Raw genomic sequence first — 24,142 nt, 5'->3', positions numbered from 1 at the left:
TATTGATAAATTCAACTAATTCAGCTTCTGAATCTGTCCAAATACACCTTGTCGGTGCAGGTACATGAATGTATCACCGAACAGAATGAAAGAGAATGAAAAAGGTAAAACCAAACCTGAAAACCAAAAGGTACCCCAAAAACTAAGATGCAGCCCTAAAACAAATGTCAAAAACCATTCTTAGAAAAAGAAAATTACTTTATGTTCTTGTAGTGCTTCATGTCACCAGAATTAAATTCCACCTGTTGATTGTTCTCAAACTTAAAAGTTGGAATGGGTACAAATTGACTCGCAAATAAACAAGCATAAACATGAAATATAAACATCTTTATTCAAAATTTGTAAAATACATCTTGTTCTGAAAAAATAAAATCAAATATAACTAGTTTGATAGATTTAAAAGATTGTAAAACTTCAAACAATGAGGTAAACATTAAAAAAATTAAAACTTTACCAGCAGCTTTTTTAATGCATGGTTCAAAAATACATTGTGTAAATTCTGTATTATTTGGTCCTTATGGCTAGTGTGGAAGATTAATGTAGCAAGAATATTATGTGATTTTTGTAATGAAATAATTAGACTAAGTTATAAAAGTCAAATGAACTAAATTGTGTTGTCAGAAATAATCAGTAGTTTGGTAAAAGAAATTCACATAGTCTAAAATAACCAAATATATACTGAACATTAATTTCAGAGCACCCTGTCCAAGATTGGCCATGGATCAATAATGGGCATAATTTGCACGTTAGTCATGATTGTGGTTTGATCTCAACCCATAAATTCAGTAAAAAGCATTTACATATTATGTTGTCACACCCCAAATGTCTGAAACCTGTCAGTAACCTTTAAGTTCACTATTAATGTTAAAAATAAGTCAAAACAATTTTTTTAAGATGCAATTATATAACCAATTTTTGATAGTACAATTTTGTCTTCAAACAAATTTGATAAAGTGAAATAGAAAAAAAAATACAATAATTAATAGAATCTGGGGTGTATACGCTGATCTGCCACTTGAACATATTAATGCAAAATTAATGAGTGTTCTTGCCGGACCATATCATTCTGGTTTTAGTTTGCAAAACACTCCATCACAGTATAAGGTCGCATTTTAAAAAGTGTTTGAGCAGTCTAGAGGATTATATAGGCTCTTAAATATAACTTTCAATATTTTTAATGTGAGGAAAAAGCATATGTTTTTTCTACATTAAAACTGATCTTACTGAGAAGGGAGCTCTCTTAATGAATCCAAGATTCTTATTCCTAATCTCAAATCCACAATTATCTGCTTGAGACCATTACTAAGCACAATGGCTATGCTTTACTGATATGTAGGGATACCAGCTTTTTACATTCCTCTGGTTAAGTCATGGAAAATTAGCTGATACTAACTTTTGCAACTGAATGGAAAGTGCACAAAAACTTTAGCTTGGAGCAGTATTGTTATCAGAATAAAAATTATCGATTGCAAAAGGATCAAAGATAAATCACATACACACAAAAACAGAAACTGCTGGAGAAACTCAACAGGTCTGCCAGCATCTGTGCGGAGAAGGCAGAGTTAACATTTTGGGTCCAACAACCCAATGGTTTTGGTTAATTATCTTTCAAAAAATGACGAGAGGAAAAAAACTTTCCGTAATGATTTGGAATAGGTAAAATATTTAACTGGAGATTCATCAGCAACCATTCTTCATGTATGTACTGCGACATATAAAAGTGTTATTCCATCACATAGTATATATTAGGCACACAAAATAAAAATATCAAACAAAAAAGCAGATGCAAGAAATCTTAAACATAGAAAATGCTTGCTATAAATGGTGATCCTCCATAACTCTGTCCACAGATGCTGCTTCAGTGTTTCCATCATTTTTTGCTTATATTAGTAAATATTTATTTTATTGAAGAACAACATGTAATTAAAGGAAAAAAAATTAACAAGGAAAAACCACAGTGAAGAATCTGCCAGAATTAAACATTCTCTTCAAAGGGCTACAGGGAAAGACTGGAAAACAAGTGTTTCACAATAAATACACTGAAGGGATTCTCCTAACTTATGTGCTCAATGTCAAACTGTGAAAAATGCAAAGTTAGTTTACATTTTTCTAAATAACCCAGAAAGATTAACAAGAATAAACAGTTGAGGAACTGATCTTGTTGCCATTCCTCTTTATAATAACCACATTCTTATATCTGCATCTAGCTTTATTAAAATCCATCAAATAAACCTTAGTAATGGATAACCTGATTTTGTCAGAAACATACATAATACATACACCGATCCATCTTTTTGGTATACATAATTATTTAATATAAATTGACTGAGTACTAAGTGCCTTTATAACCTTGTAAATATGGTTGATCATTATGTCTGTTAAACTCATGTGAAGATAAAATAGTAACTACCTCCTTTCATTAAACTGTCCACTTTTTAAAAAATTCCATTATTCTTTGACGAGATATGCACATCACCAACAAGGCCAGTACTTAATCCCCATCCCTAATTATCTTTGAACTGAATGGCTTGCTAGCCTATTTCAGAGGGCAGCTAACAATCAATCATATTGTTATGTGCCTGGACTTGCATATAGACCAAACCAAGTAAAGAATATTCGTGAACCAGATGGGATTTTACAACAACCGACAATGGTTTCGTGGTCACCACTGAGACTAGCTTTATATTTCAAATATTTTAACAAATTAGTAATTGAATTTAAATTCCACCAGCTTCCATTAGTGGGATTTGAACTCATATACTTAGTATTTTAGCCTGGCCCTCTGTATTACTGGATGAGAGAACGTTTCTGATATACTGTCTTGTTCAACAATTAAACATCTGCATATGTTAACATGATAGAAATTTAAAACATTATTTAAGCATTTCGTCATTATTGTGTACATACAGTTTGTACTACACTTCAAATAACATTTTGTCTAAAAACACTTTTGCAAGTTTAGTTATGACCGAGAATACAGTATATTTTAGCTCTAATATGGAGTGCTAAAATATTGCTTTATGCTTGATTCCTTACAAAGTTATCAATCTTAGCCATACAGCACATGGATCCATGGGGGAAAGAAGAATAAAAGGGAGAATCTTTAAGATTCATATGGAGCAAAAAACTCAAGTACAGGCTGAAATGCAATGTATATCTTGGGAAGTAAGCTACAAAAATACTAAAATTTCAATTGTCTGAGCTGGACATACATATTTAGGAATGGACAAGTGTGTACTGCTTCCAATTTGCTGAACAATAAAGCAAACTACTTATCTGAAGAACAAGTTTATACATAAGCTCAAACTCACTGCTAATTTCATGAATAAAATTTAAATTATTTCCAAAATATTCTGTTCATTATCAGCAATGCACAGGATTCTAACAAAAAAAAGTTGCTTCATCAGTGTGGGAATCCCTGGAAAAACCTTTCTTCTATGTTTGAAGGTATATAATTTACACATTTAAAAGATCAACCTGAACTGCTAATATTTAAACACAATTGCATCATTGTAAATTATGTCAGAGAAAATTCAGGGATTAAACAAAATGCACCATTTTAAAGTATTTATAAGTTTAATAAAACTGCAAAAAAAATTAATTATTTCTAGCTAGCTTGTAGAATTATAAGATTAACAATGACGTCTTTGTTACATGTTCCATAGTGCGCACATCATTTCTATTTCAACAAAATGCAAGTCTATAGCATTGCTACAGCAGGAGACTACCGAAAACTTGCTGAATTAAAAAAAATTGAAGATAGGTTTTAAATAATCTTTCAGGATTAAAGTGTTTTAAAAAGTGATGGATCTCCATTAAAAAAAATGTACAAATCCATCGAGAAAATTTAAAATAGTAATTCATATTAAAATAGCACTAAGCCAATGTACGTAAGTATTTTCAATTGGAAAATACTTTCTGCATGGGAACTTTACATATTTTTATAACAAAATAGCAGTAAGGGTATTTTATTTACTGAAAAGAATTACAGAGCATAGCAGCATTACACCCAATGCAAATTCTCAACACCTTTTCCCACCTTTATTATACTAAACTTAAAAATGCGTGTATTTTTACAGCTTTAAAACAATAATAAATACTAAGTACAGTGAAGAACTTTATTAGTTAAAATTTGTGTCACATTTGCAAACACAAATTTTGTGCAAAGAGCAACAAAATTACAAATTCAATTTTATTTCTTAAAAAGAACTTATTTTACTCAGTCTCACTAATAGTTCTAGAATCCCACAAATTTTACTTTATACCGACAAAAGATAATCTTTCCGCAATTCAAGGAAGGACAGGGAGAAGTCCTTTCAACTGTAGCATGTATGTGGAATAATCAATGAAACAAATTTTGGCGGTCTTGATGTTTCAGAATGGACAGTTCCTAACCTGTACTGATATTTCAAAATACTACAAAGAGAAACTAAAGGATTAGGACAATTATATAAAACAAATTTTAAAAAGGTTCAATCTTATGATGAGTACATTTATCAGAACAACATTTCAGGTTAAAATATGCCTTACCCCAGTACAAGTCAAACAGGTATACTTCAGCATATCATAATAAAAGTTTCATTGTATTCAATGCTGCTGGAAATCCCTGAGTGTTGCCACTTAAAAAAAAAAGCACCACATGCTTAAATGCTTGTTTTGGTGCAGTAACACTAAAACCACGAGATAGTTGCATACTTTCAGAATTAGGAAGGATTTTTCTCGTCAAATCATTCTTTAATTCAACTTTATTTTCACAACACCTTGCTGTAGCTCGGTGAACCTATAACAAAACAAGCACGGATTGAATCAATTCAGTTGCCATTTGTAGCATTTTTTTCCTCAGAGTCAGAAGATTGCAGAGTTTAAATTCCGCCCCAGAGACTTGAGTATAATGAACTTGGCTGATACTCCAGTGCAGTATAAAGGAAATATCGCATTTTCAGAGAAGTTATCTTTTAAATGTTAAAAACAAAGGCCTTGTCTGCTGTCTCAGGTGGATGTAAAAGCATGTGACGCTATTTTGATTGAGAGTTGTCCTCAGTAACACAGCCAATATTTATCCCTTAATCAACATTTTAAAAGACAACCTGATCATTACTGCAATGGTCTTTGTGCAAGTTTGCTAGACACAAATTCTCACCTACATTCTATGCTTTAACCTTACTTAATTCGTTATATGATGCTTTGGAATGTCCAAAGTTGTGAGAGGTGTTATTTAAATGTAAGACTTTTTTTTAATGGTACATCCATTAATTGTTGCATTTAATAGCTGAAAGTGCTATACTTTAAATAATTAAGATCAAATTCAAATTAATGCATTTGACTAAGCACTTGAATTGCATCATAACAACAGACATTAATCCAAAAATGCAAGACTACATTTCCAAACATATTCGCTTAACCAGCTTTGCTGAAAGCTCAAGTGGTTTATTTTCTCATCAATATGTTTTCAATAGATTCCACTACCCCTGCCACCAAGAATAGTCACAAACAAGACCATTTGGTCAACAGCCAAAAGTCACTCATTGTGGGGATGTGGGTACAAGATTGGAGAATGTTATATAGCTGTGAAGGAATTTAAAGAGGAGAACAAGCTTAAACTATCATGTGCATAGGGTAAACAAACAATGTAGATTATTAAGTTCAAGGGTAACAGGCAATTAGATTTAGAATAGTTCAGTAATTGGACTGCTGCATTTTGGAAAGTTAAAGTTTTTGGAGGAAGGAACATGAGAAGCCAGTGGGAAAAACACTGGAGATGACAAAGCATGGTTAAGGATTTCAGTGACAAAGAAGCTGCGACTGAAAAAAATGTTGTGATGGTTGAAAGAAGTTGTATTGTGATTTATAGGAAGTGGAGTAGTATTAAATACCAAGTTATTGCACGGTTTGGTTCAACTTTTGTGAATGACTTGGGAAGAAGAGGAGAAGCTGAAAACAATGTCTTCTCTATAATCACTCCAAGGACAAAGTAATTCCACTATCAGAGTGTTAACCTGCAATCTTTGCTTCACTTAACCAAAAAGAACGGATTCAGCATTGTATTATTCTCTTCAGTGCTTTGCAACAATGCATTTTGAGAAATTGAGACCACACAATTTTTAAAATGAAAATATTAAATATAATTTATTAAAAATCAGCATGATTGTTCCTGTGTACCCTTTTTTCATAAATAGGAGTCTAATCCGAATAGATTTATGAAAAGTGGTGTTGGCACATTGAAGAACAGAAACAATAAGTTGCTGCTTCATAAAAGGACTTTTTTTATTCTTATTGTTTTGGCAGAAAATAGAAAATATGAAATTTAAAACAGTTGACAGTGAGTAGATCAACTAAAACATTATTCTTATCTGTTTTAACTTTCATTCTCTAAGAAGCTATATAGCCTAAACATACCTGAAGTTGTGGGTTTTGAGGTAGTCAATAACAGCTGGTTTAATACGTGCTACTCCTCCTTGGCTATGGCTTCCCCTTCCGGTTATGACAGTCAGGTAAGATTTACCACCTTTTTGTTGGTATTCTGAAATAAACAATTGTAAAAGTTGAAGCAGGTCTTGTCACTTTAAGAATTAAGAAATGCATAAACAATGGCCTTCAAGCATTCTAATTGTCCGTTCTTGTTAAGTGTTACACAAGCTCGGCTCTCAGACAGATGGGTTCAGCTAAAATCCTATTAATCAACTCATTTGATTTAAGTTATTTCCAAAAACAGCAATAAGATAAACACGAAGATATTCAACTTAATCTAATCAGCAGTCATGATAATGCTAAAATTTTACCATCTCAAATTTCTATGTCAACCTTAATTCAATATTAGCACTCTCACTTTTAAGTCAGAAAGGGTTGAAGCCTTATTCCAGAGTTGTGAACACATGACATAGATCAATACTTAAGTGCAGTACTGAGGAAGTGCTGTTTTGTTAGAGATGCCATCTGTTGCAGGAGATAGTAAACTAAAGTCACATCCGGTATCTTGAGTTAATGTTGCATATCCTATGAACAAATAAAATCCTCAAATAATGCCACTAAAATAAATTACCTGACCAATTTTTTTGCCTGTATGAGAGATTTGATATGCACAATTAGCAGCATTTCCGTACATTACACTAGCAACTAGAATTCAAAAAAACCTCACTGGCTGTGAAATGCTTTGGAACTTTAATGCTATATAAATGCAGGCTTTATTCTTTTATGTATTAGTAACTGCATCACCATTCTTTATCGTGTACACAACTGATTTTAAAAATCCATTCTATCATCATAAAAGCCGAATACCTATCAAAACTCTATATTTCTACAGCCATTGTTGGACATTGTAGTCATTGTAAATTGTGAGTTGCCTTTTATTTTTGTAACCTTTTGTATTATTTTGAATTCTGTTTCTTACATTAAGTATACTTCCACAAGTATTTGAACTTAATAAATCAGTGCATGAGTTGGTTAAATGGTTCTTCAAGCATGCTTCATCACTCAAGAATTTTTTTTAACTGTAGAGAGGCTGCGCCATTAAGTATAATCAAGATTGAGATGCACAGATTATTAATCAACAAAGAATCAAGAGCTTAAAGGAAAAGGCAGGAAATTGGAAGTGAGCATTATCAGATTAGCTACGATTTCATTGATTAGTAGAGCAGAGTCAATGGGCCGAATGCCTAACTTCTGCTCCAAATCCTTTTGGTCTTATGACTGCAGCTGATTTTTAGTTTAACGTTACAACCTTTAAATACCCAAATAACCTTTGATTCCTAATTGGAGCAATTAAAATAGAGGACACACAAGAGGCCAGGATTAGATGAGCAACAGCCCATGTTATAACATCTTGCCAACATTTGAATTAGACATGTGCCATATCATAGACACATAGTAAGCAAGGCAACTTTCTTTGTCTTTCCAGGGGTTGATTCCTTTAATTTATTTGATTATATACATTATATGAGTGACTTACCATCGATCTTCTCAAATAGCACTTTTTCCAGGTGGTACTGGGCTTCTTCTACATGAAGGCCATGCAGATCTAAAACATTTTGAGGAAGTAAAGACACATTCACTTGCTTCAAAATTTTTACAGCAGCTCTGTGGTTGGCTTGTTTCATCTTTTCGCCATGAAGATGACCCTTTAAAAATAGTGGTTGCATTAAAGCACAAAGTATTACATTGCAAGAGTTAAACTAACAAATTTCTAGCCAAGTAAAATAGTGCTTTTAGCATCAAAAGGTTAATGCAATTCTAGTAAATGTAGTATGGTTTTCAAGACATTCTCACTGCTCTGAACTATTTGGACGTGCTATGTACACCAGTACGAACCTTATTCTGGTTATGAGCAACTTGCACATCATAATAATTTGTATTCAAAGCACACTGAACTGAAGTTTCACTTCAGGGACAGGAAGCATCTACTTGGACCGTTTCTGATTCCAAACGTGCCCATACCAATAATGTAGGATTGTGTTTCCAATCATTTCAGTTTATCAGATTTTCTGAAAGTTCAAATGATTTCTTTTTGTAATCAGTAAAATTATCAAAAAAACATTATCCCTTACATTTTTCTTCCCAATAATGGCCAGTGCAAGACCAAATTCTAAACTCATTCCTAAAGGGGAAAAAAAAGCCATTGACCCAGGATTTTAAATGGGACACCCCTCAATTAATACAGACACAGATTCCTTATACAGTTAAGAGTGGCAAGTGGTGTTTTTTAAAAATTCATTCACGGGATGAGAGTTGCCCTGAGGCAATTAAAAGTCAACCATGTGCTGTGGGTCTAGAGTCAAATGTAGGCCAGATCAGGTAAGGATGGCTGTTTCTTTTCCAAGAAAACATGAGTGAATCAGATGGGATTTTTCCCCGACAATTGACAAATGGATTCATAGCCATCATTAGATTCTTATTCCAGATTTTCATTGAATTCAAATTCCATCATCTGCTATGATGGTATTTGAACCCAGCTCCCCAGAATTAACAGTCCAGTGATAAATACCACCAGGCCATTGCCTCACCAAGCTACAGAGTCTATCAGAGACATTCCAATTGCAGCAAGCTGTAGTAAAAAGGAGAAGTAGTTGACAACGTTTCAATATGAAAGTACCACCTCATCAATCTTTTGAAAAATTCAAATTGAAACCAGAGAAAGCAGCCATACTAGTGCTGTTGCTTTAGAGGAGAAATTTCTTTACAGAGTGACCTTTGGCTATATTTACACACAAGCAGGGAACTCGACTAAGCCTAGTTGGAGTGTTGATATCCCAGCCTAGAATTGACTGCATGCTCCAGGCATTAAACTAAATCCTCCCCCATCCCGTCATGTCAGGATACCAGAAGCCAGCTGGAAAATCCCAGTTAGCCTCCTTTAACTACTGTTACATAAGCTCTTAATGACTTTGTTTGACAGCCTATCTAAAGGAAACAGGCAGCTCTTCCAGGGCCTGAATCTGCCTTCATCAAAAAGGCTGGTGCTGGAAAATCATGCAAAACACCGTACAAGGACTGTAACAAATACTAGATTGGATAAACAGGTAGAAAACTAGCCACCAGGATATATGAACATCAACTAGCCACAAAACGACATGACCCTCTCTCATTAGTATCCTTACATACAGATGAGGAAGGACAGCACTCGACTGGGACAACACATGCATCCTAGGACTAGCCAAACAGAGACATGCACAAGAATTCCTAGAAGCATGGCATTCCAACCGGAACTCTATCAACAAACACATTGACTTAGACCTGATTTACCACCCCTTGAGAAAGAGAACAGGAAATTACATCATGATAGGAAATGACATCACCAATCCAAAGAAACCTAAACATATAACAGAAAGCAGGAATCATCAGCAATGCTTCGTCCGGAGGTCACTGAAGAGGTTACCTAGTATAGTGACAAAACGTCTGAAAATGAACCTTCCAGCTCTGCGAGCAAACGTATATCCAGAACCTCAATCTGAGGCACAAATCTTCTCAAAACTCGTAATTCACTCGATCTGTCCTGTCTGTACCTGACATATGCTTTTTTTTAAAAACAAACCCTCAATTTCTTTAGTCATCCAGCATTCCCTATTCCTACCAAACTTTCCTTTCACCCTAGCAGGAATATACTTTCTCTGGACTCTCGTTATCTTATTTCTGAAGGCTTTCCATTTTCCTTTACCTTTACCTGCGAACATCTGCCTCCAGCCAACTTTTAAAAGTTCTTGCCTAATACCGTCATAATTGGCCTTTCTCCAATTTAGAACTTTTAGATCTGGTCTCTCCTTTTCTATCACTATTTTAAAACTAATAGAATTATGGTCATTGGCCCCAAACTGCTCCTCCACTGGCATCTCAGTCACCTGCCCTGCCTTATTTCCCAAGAGTAGGTCAAGTTTTGCACCTTCTCTAGTAGGTACATCCATATACTGAATTAGAAAATTTTCTTGTACACACACTTAACAAATTCCTCTTCGTCTAAACCCTTAACAGTCTCAGTCTATGTTTGGAAAGTTAAAATCCCCTACCATAACCACCCTATTATTCTTACAGATAACGGAGATCTCCTTACAAATTTGTTTCTCAATTTCCCTCTGACTATTAGGGGGGTCTACAATACAATCTTAATAAGGTGATCATCTCTTTCTTATCATTTTGTCTTGAATGATATTTCCAATTGTTATGTTAAATTTCAATTTAGTATTGTCGTGCATTATTGCTGTGATATGATGGGGCTTCAGTGACTTAAGGGCTGTCATAATGAATTGAGTGCCACCATGGACATTCATTTGCATGAAGGAACTATGAATCTTTTTCAAAAAATTCTGAAGCAAACGTCTTCAAGAATATTCAAATCGACAGGTCACTTTTTGCAGGGAAACAACAGCAACCAGGAGTGTACATTTTATGGTAGAAAAGCCTAATTTCTGCACTGTCCAAACTTATTTGAATTTTGGAGTCCCAGCTTTATATTAGGTGAGACAGAGCCATTTTAAAGTCTGTTTGAGAGAGACACTTGTTACTGTAATGTACATTGTAAAATTGCTTTCCTTGTGCCAGAACTTGTTTGCATGAAAAATTCAAGGTGCACAGTACTGAGCCTTCAGGAGGCCGACTAATTTCCTAATTAATTTGGGAACTCCAAGTCTGCTCTCATTCATTTCTTCAATGGGTGAGGGGGGTCAGGCCATTTTAAAGCCAGTGAGAGTGCCTTGCATCAAGGCAGTAATCACTCAAAGCCAGTTTCAATGCAAAACTTCAGTGAAATTCTTAAAGAAGAGGTTAACCAACTTATGGTGATTGCCGAAAATATGAGAATGCCATTCAGGTAGATAACAAACACAGAATTCACCAGGAAAATGCAGAAGTGAAATTAAAGCAGAGGAGCATGTGCATAAATCTCCCAACTCAGCTCACTGACCCTCCAAACAGCACCTAACACATAAGTGGCAAAGTTTGCAGATTGCACATTGAGGTATCAGCCATCTCAGAACCAATTAACTGGAGCTGAAGCAAGGCATTGCCAAACTAGAGGGACTGGTTAAGAAAGAGACTACTGAGTAGAATACAGTGAGAACTAGCCTTTTGGGTACAGAACTGGCTCAATGGTAGAAGAAAGAGGTGGTAGTGGAGGGTTGCTTTTCAGACTGGAGGCCTGTGACCAGCGGTGTGGCACAAAGATCGGTGCTGGGTCCACTGCTTTTCATCATTTATATAAATGATTTGAACATAGGTAAATTTGCAGATGACACCAAAATTGAAGGTTAGTGGACAGTGAAGCTGGTTACCTCAGCGAACAACAGGATGGGCCAATGGGCTGAGGAGTAGCAGACGGACTTTAATTTAATAAATATGAGGTGCTGCATTTTGGAAAGGCAAATCAGGGCAGGACTTATACACTTAAAGGTAAGGTCCTAGGGAGTGTTGCTGAACAAAGAGATCTTGGAGTGCAGGTTTATAGTTCCTTGAAGATGGAGAGGATAGTGACAAAGGTGTTTGGTATACTTGTCTTTATTGATTCGTGCATTGAGTATAGAAGTTCGGAGGTAATGTTGCAGCTGTAGAGGACTACTGAATACTGAATGCAATTCTGGTCTCCCTGAAAGGGTTCAGAAAAGGTTTACAAGGATGTTGCTAGGGTTGGTAGGTTTGAGCTATATGGAGAGGCTGAATTGGCTGGGGCGATTTTCTCTGGAGCATTGGAGGCTGATGGATGACCGTAAAGAGGTTTATAACATCATGACGGACATGAATAGGGTAAATAGACAAGGTCTTTTTCCCAGGGTGGGAGAGTCCAAAACTAGAAGACACAGGTTTCAGGTGAGGGGGGGGAAAATTAAAAAGGAACTTAAGGGGCAAACTTTTCATGCAGAGGGTGGTACGTGTATGGAATGAGCTGCCAGAGAAAATGATGGAGACTGATACAATCACAACATTAGGATTAGGAAGGGTTTAGCAGGATGTGTGCCAAGTTGCAATAAATGGGACTAGACTTATTTAGGATATCTGTTTGGCATGGACGAGTTGAATTGAAGGATCTGTTTCCGTACTGAACATTTCTATGACTCTATGAGTGTTATCCGAAACAAAAACAGAAATTGCTGGAGTAACTCAGCAGGTCTGACACCGTGAATGAAGAAAAAACATAGTCAATGTTTCAGCTCCAGTGATTCTTTCAGAACAGTTTCAGGCCCAAAATATTGACTGATTTCAATCCACAGATGCTGACAGATCTGCTGAGTTATTCCAGCAACTTCTGTTTTTGCTGCACATTTCCAGTATCTGCAGTTCTTTTGTTGAGTATTATTGGATTTGGATTTAAACTATTTAATTTATATTTGATGACTATTTGTGCATTATTTCAACTAGAAATACAGAGTGGTGCACATGCACCACATCGTGTTCCAACTTTTATATTATTGTTTTCCAGATAAGAAATGTTCAAAGGTACCAAAGTAACTCTTGTTTTACCTCAATTCCCAAAGGAAATTGTGTGCTAAAAGTTCCTATTTTTAACAAAGTATTTTTATTAGGGAAATTTGTGGCTGGTTGTCCTGATGAAGGGCTTATGCCCAAAATGTCGATTCTCTTGCTCCTTGGATGCTGCCTGACCTACTGTGCTTTTCCAGCACCACACACTTAACCCTGGTGGTCTATTTCAGCTTTTTCCATGTAATGGTCTGTTCTTCTGCTCATTCATTATACAATTGACCTCTGTGGCACCTTCTCATGCAATTGTGTGGAATGAACAGTTCCTCTGGAGCTTAAGTTCCAACTCCATACCACTTTCCAAGCTGCAAGCCAGAAACTAGCCCTTACACTATGGCTCTATACCACTGAAACTCAGCAAATGGTGCAGGGCACGCAGGACCCTCTGTTTTGAAAACAGAGGCCTGGAGGTGCTAATCATCATGGTGGTTGAGAAAAAGGCCTATGCTGTTTCCTCCAGACTGAGAAAGGAAACCCTGTCACCAGAAGCAGATAGCCTGAACCAAGATAGCAGCCCAGGTCAATACAGTGTCCCATGTTATAAGAAATGCCCAGCACCTGTTTTAAAAGAAATGCTCAGCATGCTCAAAAGTTAGTTAGTGAGCTCCTGCATTCCACTAAGTGCCACCATCTTCTCTCTGCCTCTACTGCTCACTCTGTCACTCTACACATTTCTCAGCATGACCCATAAACTGTCACTTCTACTCCTGTAAAAACATGTCCATGTTCTCTTGCTTCCTACTCATTCCTTGGGGAGACCTCACCAACTCTCTTGATCTTCTATCACTTTTAAATTCTCTCCCATCCACTTCCATTGTACTCAATCCCTCTCTTTAATCACTGTGGAAACAGTCTCTCACAGTCAGGCTGAGGGGGCTATGACTGGCAACAAAGTGATGGACATGAGGCTTTGTACCCTGTATGAGGGAAAAATGCAGGAACTGACCAGAGAAAAAGGCGACTGTTCTTGTGAGGATGCTGAAGCCTCTAGAGGCAACCATCCAAGTAGGCTTCATTGTGCTGTGCAGCCTTCCCCAGAACACAAGTGCACTGATGCAACTCACTTTTATTCTAAATAGAATTTTAACACCTTTTCACAATTAATTTCCTCTCTTCTCTTACGCATACTAGTGGGACCCAGGGAACAGTAACGACAAGACGACCAGCATCACCTACTCAGATCAGCTTCCAACTGTGAAGAGGAAACCACTCAACTTTCACAGGATGCATCAGTTAGGCGTTGAAGCTGCACTCTCCAGCAGCTGTGACTGAATTCCTTACCTAGATTACATTCAGAAGCACACTCATCCTCATATAGAGCAGCATGGTGGCTCAGTGGTTAGCACTGCTGCCTCACAGCACCAGGGACCTGGGTTCGATTCAACCCTTGGACAACTGTGTGGAGTTTGTACATGATAAATTGAGATAGGATAGGATAGGGGATGTGTCTGCTTGGGATGCTCTTTGGAGGGTGGGTATGGACTCAATGAGCCGAGTGGCCTGCTTCCGTACTGTAGGGATTCTATATCTATTATTGCAACTGTTCAAGGAAGAAACTCCTCAGACTGCACAGAGCTGGTAGCCTGTAAGATATGGCTGAAGAACACGTGCTAAAAAACAATGCAAGCCCAAAAGTTGTGAGCCTAAAAATCACCATAAAGAAAGCAGCTAAGAACAGTTGGAAGCATCATTTGTGTGTATCCATGCATGCATGTGTAGAAGTATGTAAGTCATAAGCGTTCGCAAGCTCTGAAGTGAAATCCTAAAGTGAAAGTTTAGATTAGTGTGCAGGTAGTTCTGAAAGCAGACATAATAAAGATGGTGGTTTGGCAATGCTGAATTGCGTTCAAAGAGTGAAAGACGGGAGTGTCTATGAAACATGCAGGAAAAGTGCGGTGCATATAGAAGAAGGTCCAGTGAAGTAAGCACAGGCTGTAGTGCCAGATAATCACCCTGACCTTCATGTGGTAAATTGATGCCAAACTCATTTGTCAATGGGAAGGGAGAGAGGGGGAGAAGAAGAATCAGAAGCTGTTTAGGCATAAGGCAAGTTACAAGTGGGAAGCAAATGCATAAAAATAAGGTATACACCACTTGTTAGTAAGGTTCAGAACTCAATATATAAACAATAAGGGAAGAACCACAAGTCTTTTTCTTGAAGTTAGCAATCTGATTTTTTTTCTTGTCATATTTTTCCAACTTTCTCACCATTGCCCATGCTATTCGAGGCGTGGGAAAATTCCATCCTATGATTCACTTAAAATTATGGTTTTTGGAACAAAACTACAACTAAAACTACAAATTACTACAAGTGAGGAATTGTTATAGTTGAACTTCAGTAAGAAGGAAGTAAATTAGGTTGTGAACGTATCATCTTTCTTCACAGACAGATGTTAAAGTTCCCGGTGCAAGTTTCAAAAGCTTGGCAAATTCTTTTGATGCAAAGGCCATCTGATCCCTCAACCAACAAAACCAAAAGAAAACTGACTATTTATCAGTGATGTTTCAGAGAATCTCATATGGATTTCTACATGTTACTAGTATTAATAATGCAGATGTATGTTACTGTTTGTAAAGTGTTTGAGATAACCTGAGGTGACGAATAGTGATATTAAAGTAGTATTTTCTTCTTCCTTTCAATACATGGAATGGATTTACTAAGAGTACTGGCTGCAAAAGTCCTGGAACTCATAATTAGATTTAGCCAGGAATTTTAAGCTCATTTTAGCTGAATGAAGATGGCATAATTAGTCTTGCATATTTATAATGTGGCTTTGTAACCTAACTGCTTCAGATGAATACTTACTGTAATTTACTTAGGTGTAGACATCAAATCAGAACTATATTTAGTTCACCTATGAAAGCCACAAGTCAGCACAGGTAAGCTATTTGATTAATCAAAGAATACGAAAACCCATACAACATATTTTTCTTCTCCAGAATTGGAAAAGAAAAATAAAAGTCTTCTTCATGCCCAAACTTTCTACCGTTTCTTACAGAAAACTTGATAGAGTCATAGAGATATACAGCATGGAAACAGATTCGTTGGTCCAACTCGTCCATGCCGTCCAGATATCCTAACCTAATCTAGTCCCATTTGCCAGCACTTGGTCTATATCCCTCTAAACCCTTCCTATTCACATACATTTAAAAGGCATCTGAACGTGTAACCTAACAACTTAAATTAGACTGAGATTTTAAAATGCTTTGACTACAATACTTCAATTATTTTCTAGAGAATGAATCTAACAGAGTATCATGAATAAAATTATATACAAATCAAATGTATGTATATTTAGTGTGCCATAATAACAATCAGTAATGCCAGGGGTGAAGAAGATCATGTCAATCATATATTCAACAAATGCAATTTATCAGCGATATCAAAAGTAGTATCTGGCACATTAATTTCACAGTTTGATATTGTTCAGCCAGCGCTGCGGATGGACAATAAATACTGACCTAGCCAGCGATGCCCTCATCCTGAGAGTGAATAAAAGGTTCTTTGCAACAATGATGCATTTTTCAAATCTCACACAGTGCAACAAGGGAAGAATACAAATTTAGCAGATGGCATAGCCACAATGAATGTGTATCAGTTTTCTTATTGATATATAATTTGTAAAACAGTATAAATAAGAAAACTTGGAGGATTACATTCAAAACAATATAATGCAACACCTGTGCTTTTTTATGCATTACCACAGAAAGACAAATTTCTTGTGGCTTTCCATTTTCCCTCCAAAGATGTCTGTCATTGAGGTTTTTATTCACCCAACACGTCTCCAATAAGATGGCATTTGTGTCTGCTGAATCCGTTCACTTGCAAAGATGTAGGTGTTATTGTCTGTTTGATTTGTAGTTGCACAAATGAGAAAATGTCAGAATCAGCTATTTACTCAGCAACTTGATCACTGCTGCATTTTAGCGCCCTTACCTGCTGTGCATAAAATGTGGCTACTGGCTTCATACCCCTTCGATAAGCTTCTGCTGCCTTACTGAAGCATTCCTGCTGCTTGCGACGATGCAAAACTGCTTCAGCTCGAAAGTCTTCATAATTTGGGAATTCCGCATCCTGGAATGTACGCTCATTGTCCAATTCCTTAAAATCCTTGTTCACCATGTCCTGAAACAGAAATAAATGGCATACAAATTTATATTAATAGTGATAAATGTGAAAGCAACATCAATTTCTCTAACTGGAAAGCAATCCTGCTGAACATTCTTAGCAAAATTTCGACAGAATGTAAGACATCCACACAGCCAAGATACTGAGTATTGTAAATTGAAATGTGCAGATGTTTATAGATTATTCCTCCAGCAGCTTGTTGAATTGTTCTCATCACCAGTCTCTACTGACTGGTAAATAACTCAAACCACAAGCATCTGTTGTAACATGACTCTTTAAAAAAAAACACTCACAGCTAAAGTATAAAAGAATGCATTTCCAATATCTACCCCTAAAATGATTTCGAAAAATGCTTAATTATCTGAATCCAATCCAGATCGCAAAAGCTCTTGTTTTTGTGTCAATTTTACAGGATCCAATTTTAACGGTCAGAGAATATACATGTAACCCTCTGTAACTGAAAAAGCTCTGCACATCTTATATCTGTCCCAATTTAAAATAAGTTGCACTGTTAAACAACACTTGGTACAGTAAATCCTCTGTATCTGTGAAATCACAGTATCCGTGATTTTTAATCCATTTTAAAACAAGCTCTGCACTACTGAATTTCATAATTCACGGGAATTCTCAGGAATGGAACTCTTGCAGATATGGGGGAATAACTGTATCTAATAAAGGCCACAAAGCAAATATTATGAAAACACTGGTAAAGAAGGAACAAGAAGAAAAAAAGAATTTACTTAAGCATGAAACCTAAATATTGGAATTAAACATCAAGATTGAATACTGTTTCATTTTGATCAGAAATTCATTGTACTTCCCTCTCACAGACACACAGTGAGGAACAATGCAATAATGCCTACTGCTTTACAGATACAATATTCTGAATATTATTTTTGTTGAAACAAAAGGGTGAATAATTTTCAATAATTGTATCCTCTGTAGCCTTTAAGTGTTTTAAGGAAGTTTCAGTACATGGTTTACCTTCTTGTTTCGACCCACAGCTGGTTCATTTTGATGGACGCTTTCAAAAACAGCAATGGATTTTGTTGACTCTGGATTGCAATCAAATACTGACTTCAAAAACTGTTCTGTCTGCTCAAAGGAATAGCTAAAGTGAAAATAAAACTGTATGAGAATTGTAGAAAAAACAATTATCATTTATTCTGCATCTTTAATGCAGAACCTTTCGAGGTTCTTCACGGATGTGTCATCAAACCTGAAAATGGTACAAGATCATCTAAGACGTGAGATGCATGAGTAAGATAATAGTGCTGGAGAGGATACATGCTCAAGTTTAGAAAGTTGAATGGATGGGATGCCAGTGAGGAGCGCATTCAAATATTTTTTTAAAAAGTGTAGGTGAAAATTAATGCAGCAGATCCATTCCACATGACATTAACAAACTGAAGGCACTGGATACTGCAAAGCTATAGGCCCAGATAACATTCCAGCAATAATACTAAAGAATTGTATCCTAGAATTTCCACATTTCTGTTACTGTACAAGTGCAGACTGGCATCTACCCAACCATGTGAAAAATTGCCCAGCTCTGTTTTTGCACAAATACATAAGGCAAATTCAAAAAGGCCAAAAACCATCCATCAGCCTACTTTCACTCACAGTAAAATGATAGGCAGGATCATTAAAGGTGCTACCAGGCAGCACTCACCTAGCAATAATCTGCTTAACGATACTCAGTTTGGATTCTGTTAGAGCCATTCACCTCCTTACCTCATTATTGCCTTGGTTAAAACACGGACAGAATAGCAGATACCAGAGGTGAGGAAAAAATGACTGCTCTTGAAATCATGGACACGCTCAACTGAGTGTGGCACCAAAGGGCTCTTGCAAAACCAGTATTAATGGGAATCAAAGGAGAAACTCTAACTGGTTGGAGTTATACCTAGCTGAAACAAAATCAATTGTGGTTGTTGAAGGTCTGCCATCTCATTTCCAGGGAATCTCTGCAGGAGTTCCTCAGGGTCGTATCCTAAAGATCAATCATCTTCAGCTGCTTGATTAATGATGCTCCCTCCATCTTGGGTCAAAATTGGGGATGTTCACTGAAGATTTCACAGTATTGAGCACCATTTGTCACTCCACAGATACAGAAGTAGTCCATGTCCAGTAGCAGCAAGATTTGGACAATATCCAGATTTGGTTTGACAATTAGCAACATCCTCAGAGTTACCACTGACCAGAAACTGAACCATATAAATTCAGTGGCTACAAGAGCTGGTCAGAGGCTAGGAATCTTGCAGTGAGTACATTACAGCCGGACTCCTCCTAACCTGTCCATTAGATCATAACGCGTAGAAACAGAAGTTGAACCATTCAGTCCAACGGGAATGTTCCACCATTTAGTGAGATCATGGTTAATCAGACAATCCTTAACTCCACTTTCCCATCTTTACTCCTAATCCTCAATTTCCTTACTAATTAAAAATGTCTACCTCAGACTTGAAAATACTTAAGGACCCAACCTCAACAGCCCTTGATAGTAAAGAATTTCATTGATTAATATCCTCCAAGAACAAATTCCTCATTATGCTTGTTTTACATTGGATCCCTTACCCTCAGATTATGCCCTCTGGTTGTAAACTCTCCCACAAGGGGAAACAACTTCTGTTTCTACCATGTCAAGTTTCCTAAGAATCTTAATGTTTCAATAAGGTCACCACTCATTCTTCTAAACTCCAAAGAGTACAGGGGAAACATACTCAACCTGTACTCTGGGATTCTGGGTAATCCAAGATGGAGGATGGGAAAAAGTTCTGGCTGTAACAGCTGCTCCTTTTTTGAGGTATTTTAGGTGTTGGAGGTGATTTCCTCGAATTCCAGGAGCAGCAATTACTGTTTTATATGCTGTTGCATTGTTTTTGAATTTTAGAGAAAAAAAAGTCAAAACAACAGCACTTTTAAAAGGGAGAAGAACAGACAAAGGAAGTACATGGTGAGGCCATTGCAGGAAAGAGAGATGGAGAGAGAGCAAGTGAGCGCGCACGAGAGAGAGAGCGAGAGGGGGAGAGAGTGAGAAAGAAATCCACATTGCTAACTGAGAGTTAGCAGTTAATGCCTTTGCATTGGATTGGATAGGTGGAAAGGAAGATAGGCAGGTAGGACAGATCACGAGGACAGTGCTGAGCTGGAAGGTTGGAGCTGGGGTGAGGTGGGGAAAGGGGAAATGAGGAAACTGGTGAAGTCCACATTGATGCCCTGGGGTTGAAGTGTTCCGAGGCGGAAGATGAGGCATTCCTCCTCTAGGCATTAGGTGGTGAGGGAGCGGCAGTGGAGGAGGCCCAGGACCTGCATGTCCTTGGCAGAGTGGGAGGGGGAGTTGACATGTTGGGCCACAGGGCGGTGAGGTTGATTGGTGTGGGTATCCCGGAGATGTTCCCTGAAGCACTCTGCGAGGCGTCTAGTTTCCCCAATGTAGAGGAGACCGCATCTGGAGCAACGGATACAATAAATGACATTAGTGGATGTGCAGGTGAAACTTTGATGGATGTGGAAGGCTCCTTTGGGGCCTTGGATGGTGGTGAGGGGGGAGGTGTGGGCGCAGGTTTTGCAATTCCTGCGGTGGCAGGGGAGGGTGCACGGAAGGGAGGGTGGGTTGTTGGGGGGCGTGGACCTGACCAGGTAGTCACGGAGGGAACGGTCTTTGCAGAAAGTGGAAATTGGTGGGGAGGGAAATATATCCCTGGTGGTGGGGTCCATTTGGAGGTGGCAGAAATGACATTGGATGATGTGGTTTATGCGAAGGTTGGTAGGGTGAAAGGTGTGCACCAAGGGGGTTCTGTCCTTGTTACAGTTGGAGGGGTGGGGTTTGAGGGCGGAGGGGCGGGAGGTGGACGAGATGTGTTGGAGGGCGTCTTTAATCTTCTGTATGCTGTTTAGGAAAATGTAGGGGGTGATGGATTCTCAGGGGAACTTGGCATGGACAGCCAGGTTTCTTGTCTTGAGACTGGCTCTAATGCAATGAGAGGTATGTCAGGTTCCAAGCGATCAATTGTGTTAGGGGACTCTCCAGTCCAAGGTACAGACAGATGTTTCTGTGGCCAGCAGCGAAAAATCAGAATGGTGTGTTGCTTCCCTGGTGCCAGGATCAAGGATTTCTCAGAGAGGGTGCAGAATTTTCTCAAGGGGGAGAGGGGCCAGCAGGAGGTCATTTTTCACATTGGAACCAACGACCTAGGAAGGGAAAAGGTTGAGATTCTGAAGGGAGATTACAGAGTTAGGCAGGAATTTAAAAAAAAAGGTCCTTGAGAGTAGTAATATCTGGATTACTCCCAGTGCTACGAGCTAGTGAGGGCATGAATAGGAGGATAGAGTACATGAATGCATGGCTGAGGAGCTAGTGTATGGGAGAAGGATTCACATTTTTGGATCATTGGAAGCTGTTTTGGGGTAGAAGTGACCTGTACAAGAAGGACAGATTGCACCTAAATTTGAAGGGGGACTAATATACTGGCAGGGAGCTTTGCTAGAGCTGCTTGGGAGGATTTAAACTAGTAAGGTGTGAGGGTGGGTCCCAGGGAGATAGTGAGGAAAGATTTCAATCTGAGACTGGTACAGTTGAGAACAAAGACGAGTCAAACAGTCAGGGACAAAGCAGAGAACAAGATGTATTTATTTCAATGTAAGAGGCCTAACAGGGAAAGCAGATGAACTCAGGGCATGGTTAGGAACATGGGACTGGGATATCATAGCAATTGCAGAAACATGGCTCAAGGATGGACAGGACTGGCAGCTTAACGTTCCAGGATACAAATGCTACAGGAAGGATAGAAAGGGAGGCAAGGGAGGAGGGGGAGTGGCACTTTTGATAAAGAATAGCATAACAGCTGTACTGAGGGAGGATATTCCCGGAAATATTTGGGTGGAACTGAGAAATGGGAAAGGGATGATCACCTTATTGGGATTGTATTATACAACCCCTAATAGTCAGAAGGAAATTGAGAAACAAACTTGTAAGGAGATCTCAGTATCAGCTATCTGTGAGAATAATAGGGTGGTTATGGTAGGGGATTTTAACTTTCCAAACATAGATTGAGACTGCCATAGTGTTAAGAGTTTAGATGGAGAGGAATTTGTTTCTGATTCAGTATGTGGATGTACCACTAGAGAAGGTGCAAAACTTGACCTACTCTTGGGAAATAAGGCAGGGCAGGTGACTGAGGTGACAGTGGGGGAGCAGTTTGGGGCCAGCGACCATAATTCTATTAGATTAGATTAGATTACATACAGTGTGGAAACAGGCCCTTCGGCCCAACAAGTCCACACCGCCCCGCCGAAGCGCAACCCACCCATTCCCCTACATTTACCCCTTACCTAACACTACGGGCAATTTAGCATGGCCAATTCACCTGACCTGCACATCTTTGGACTGTGGGAGGAAACCGGAGCACCCGGCGGAAACCCACGCAGACACGAGGAGAACGTGCAAACTCCACACAGTCAGTCGCCTGAGGCGGGAATTGAACCCGGGTCTCTGGCGCTGTGAGGCAGCAGTGCTAACCACTGTGCCACCATGCCGCCCATGATATATATTAGTTTTAAAATAGTTTTAACTTTCCAAACATAGATATATATTAGTTTTAAAATAGTGATGGAAAAGGAGAGACCAGATTTAAAAGTTGAAGTTCTAAATTGGAGAAAGGCCAATTTTGATGGCATTAGGCAAGAACTTTCAAAAGCTGATTGGGGGCAGATGTTCGCAGGTAAAGGGATGCCTGAAAAATGGGAAGCCTTCAGAAATGAGATAACGAGAGTCCAGAGAAAGTATATTCCTGTTAGGGTGAAAGGAAAGGCTGGCAGGCATAGGGAATGCTGGATGATGAAAGAAATTGAGGTTTTGGTTAAGAAAAAGACTGAAGCATATGTAAAACAGGATAGATCGAATGAATCCTTCTCAGAGTATAAAGGCAGTCGGGGTATACTTAAGAGAGAAATCAGGAGGGCAAAAAGGGGACATGAGATAGCTTTGGCAACTAGAGTTAGGAAGAATCCAAAGGGTTTTTACAAATACATTAAGGATAAAAGGGTAACTAGGGAGAAAATAGGGCCCCTCAAAGATCAGCAAGGCAGCCTTTGTGTGGAGCCGCAGGAGATGGGGCTGTGTGATGAGTATTTTGCATCAGTATTTACTGTGGAAAAGGACATGGAAGATATAGAATGTAGGGAAATAGATGGTGACATCTTGAAAAATGTCCATATTACAAAGGAGGAAGTGCTAGATGTCTTGAAATGCATAAAAGTGGATAAATCCCCAGGACCTTATCAGGTGTACCCTCAAACTCTGTGGGATGGTAGGAAAGTGATTGCTGGGCCTCTTGCTGAGATATTTGTATCATCGATAGTCACAGGTGAGGTGCCGGAAGACTGGAGGTTGGCTAACGTGGTGCCAGTGTTTAAGAAAGGTGGTAAGGACAGGCCAGGGAACTATAAACCAGTGAGCCTGATGTCGGTAGTGGCCAAGTTGCTGGAGGGAATCCTGAGGGACAGGATGTGCATGTATTTGGAAAGGCAAGGACTGATTAGGGATCGTCAACTTGGCTTTGTGCGTGGGAAATCATGTCTCACAAACTTGATTGAGTTTTCTGAACAAGTGACAAAGAGGATTGATGAGGGCAGAATGGTGGACATGATCTATATGGACTTCAGTAAGGCATTCGACAAGGTTCCCCATGGGAGACTGGTTAGCAAGGTTAGATCTCATGGAATTCAGGGAGAACTAGCTATTTGGATACAGAACTGGCTCAAAGGTAGAAGACAGAGGGTGGTGGTGGTGGAGAGTTGTTTTGCAGACTGAAGGCCTGTGACCAGTGGAGTGCCACAAGGATTGGTCCTGGGTCCTCCACTTTTCGTCATTGATATAAATGATTTGGATGTGGGCATAAGAGGTATAGTTAGTAACTTTGCAGATGACACCAAAATTGGAGGTGTAATGGACAGTGAAGAAGGTTATCTTAGATTACAAGGGGATCTTGATTAGATGGGTCAATGAGTTGAGAAGTAGCAGATGGAGTTTAATTTAGATAAATGTGAAGTGCTGCA

At 38.3% G+C, this 24,142-nt stretch overlaps 1 protein-coding gene across 5 annotated transcripts in view; it reads right to left on the bottom strand.

Moving 5' to 3' along the window:
• Positions 1 to 306: 306 nt before the first annotated feature.
• The window catches only part of n4bp2 (NEDD4 binding protein 2), a 95,729-nt gene continuing 71,893 nt past the window's right edge, over positions 307 to 24,142 (bottom strand). The window contains exons 12-17 of one of the 5 annotated variants that reach the window (XR_006311992.2): positions 18,068 to 18,194; positions 16,892 to 17,080; positions 7,946 to 8,114; positions 6,903 to 6,993; positions 6,397 to 6,520; positions 307 to 4,780 (exon numbers count right to left, since the gene is read on the bottom strand). Coding sequence is in view for 3 of the 5 variants with exons in the window: in XM_043692675.2 (XP_043548610.2) it covers positions 4,735 to 4,780; positions 6,397 to 6,520; positions 7,946 to 8,114; positions 16,892 to 17,080; positions 18,068 to 18,194 (655 nt within the window). In the remaining 2 variants the exon portion in view is untranslated. Of the gene's footprint in view, positions 4,781 to 6,396; positions 6,521 to 6,826; positions 6,994 to 7,945; positions 8,115 to 16,891; positions 17,081 to 18,067; positions 18,195 to 24,142 lie in introns of those variants that run through there. The other 4 variants (XM_043692675.2, XR_006311993.2, XM_043692687.2 and 1 more) reach the window with 4 other exon arrangements.

Source organism: Chiloscyllium plagiosum, unplaced genomic scaffold (assembly GCF_037043375.1).
Source record: "Chiloscyllium plagiosum isolate Xiang-an unplaced genomic scaffold, Cpla_swu_hap1 HiC_scaffold_1, whole genome shotgun sequence".
In the NCBI taxonomy this organism is placed as follows: domain Eukaryota; kingdom Metazoa; phylum Chordata; class Chondrichthyes; order Orectolobiformes; family Hemiscylliidae; genus Chiloscyllium; species Chiloscyllium plagiosum.
This window is presented reverse-complemented; position numbering and strand designations above follow the sequence as displayed.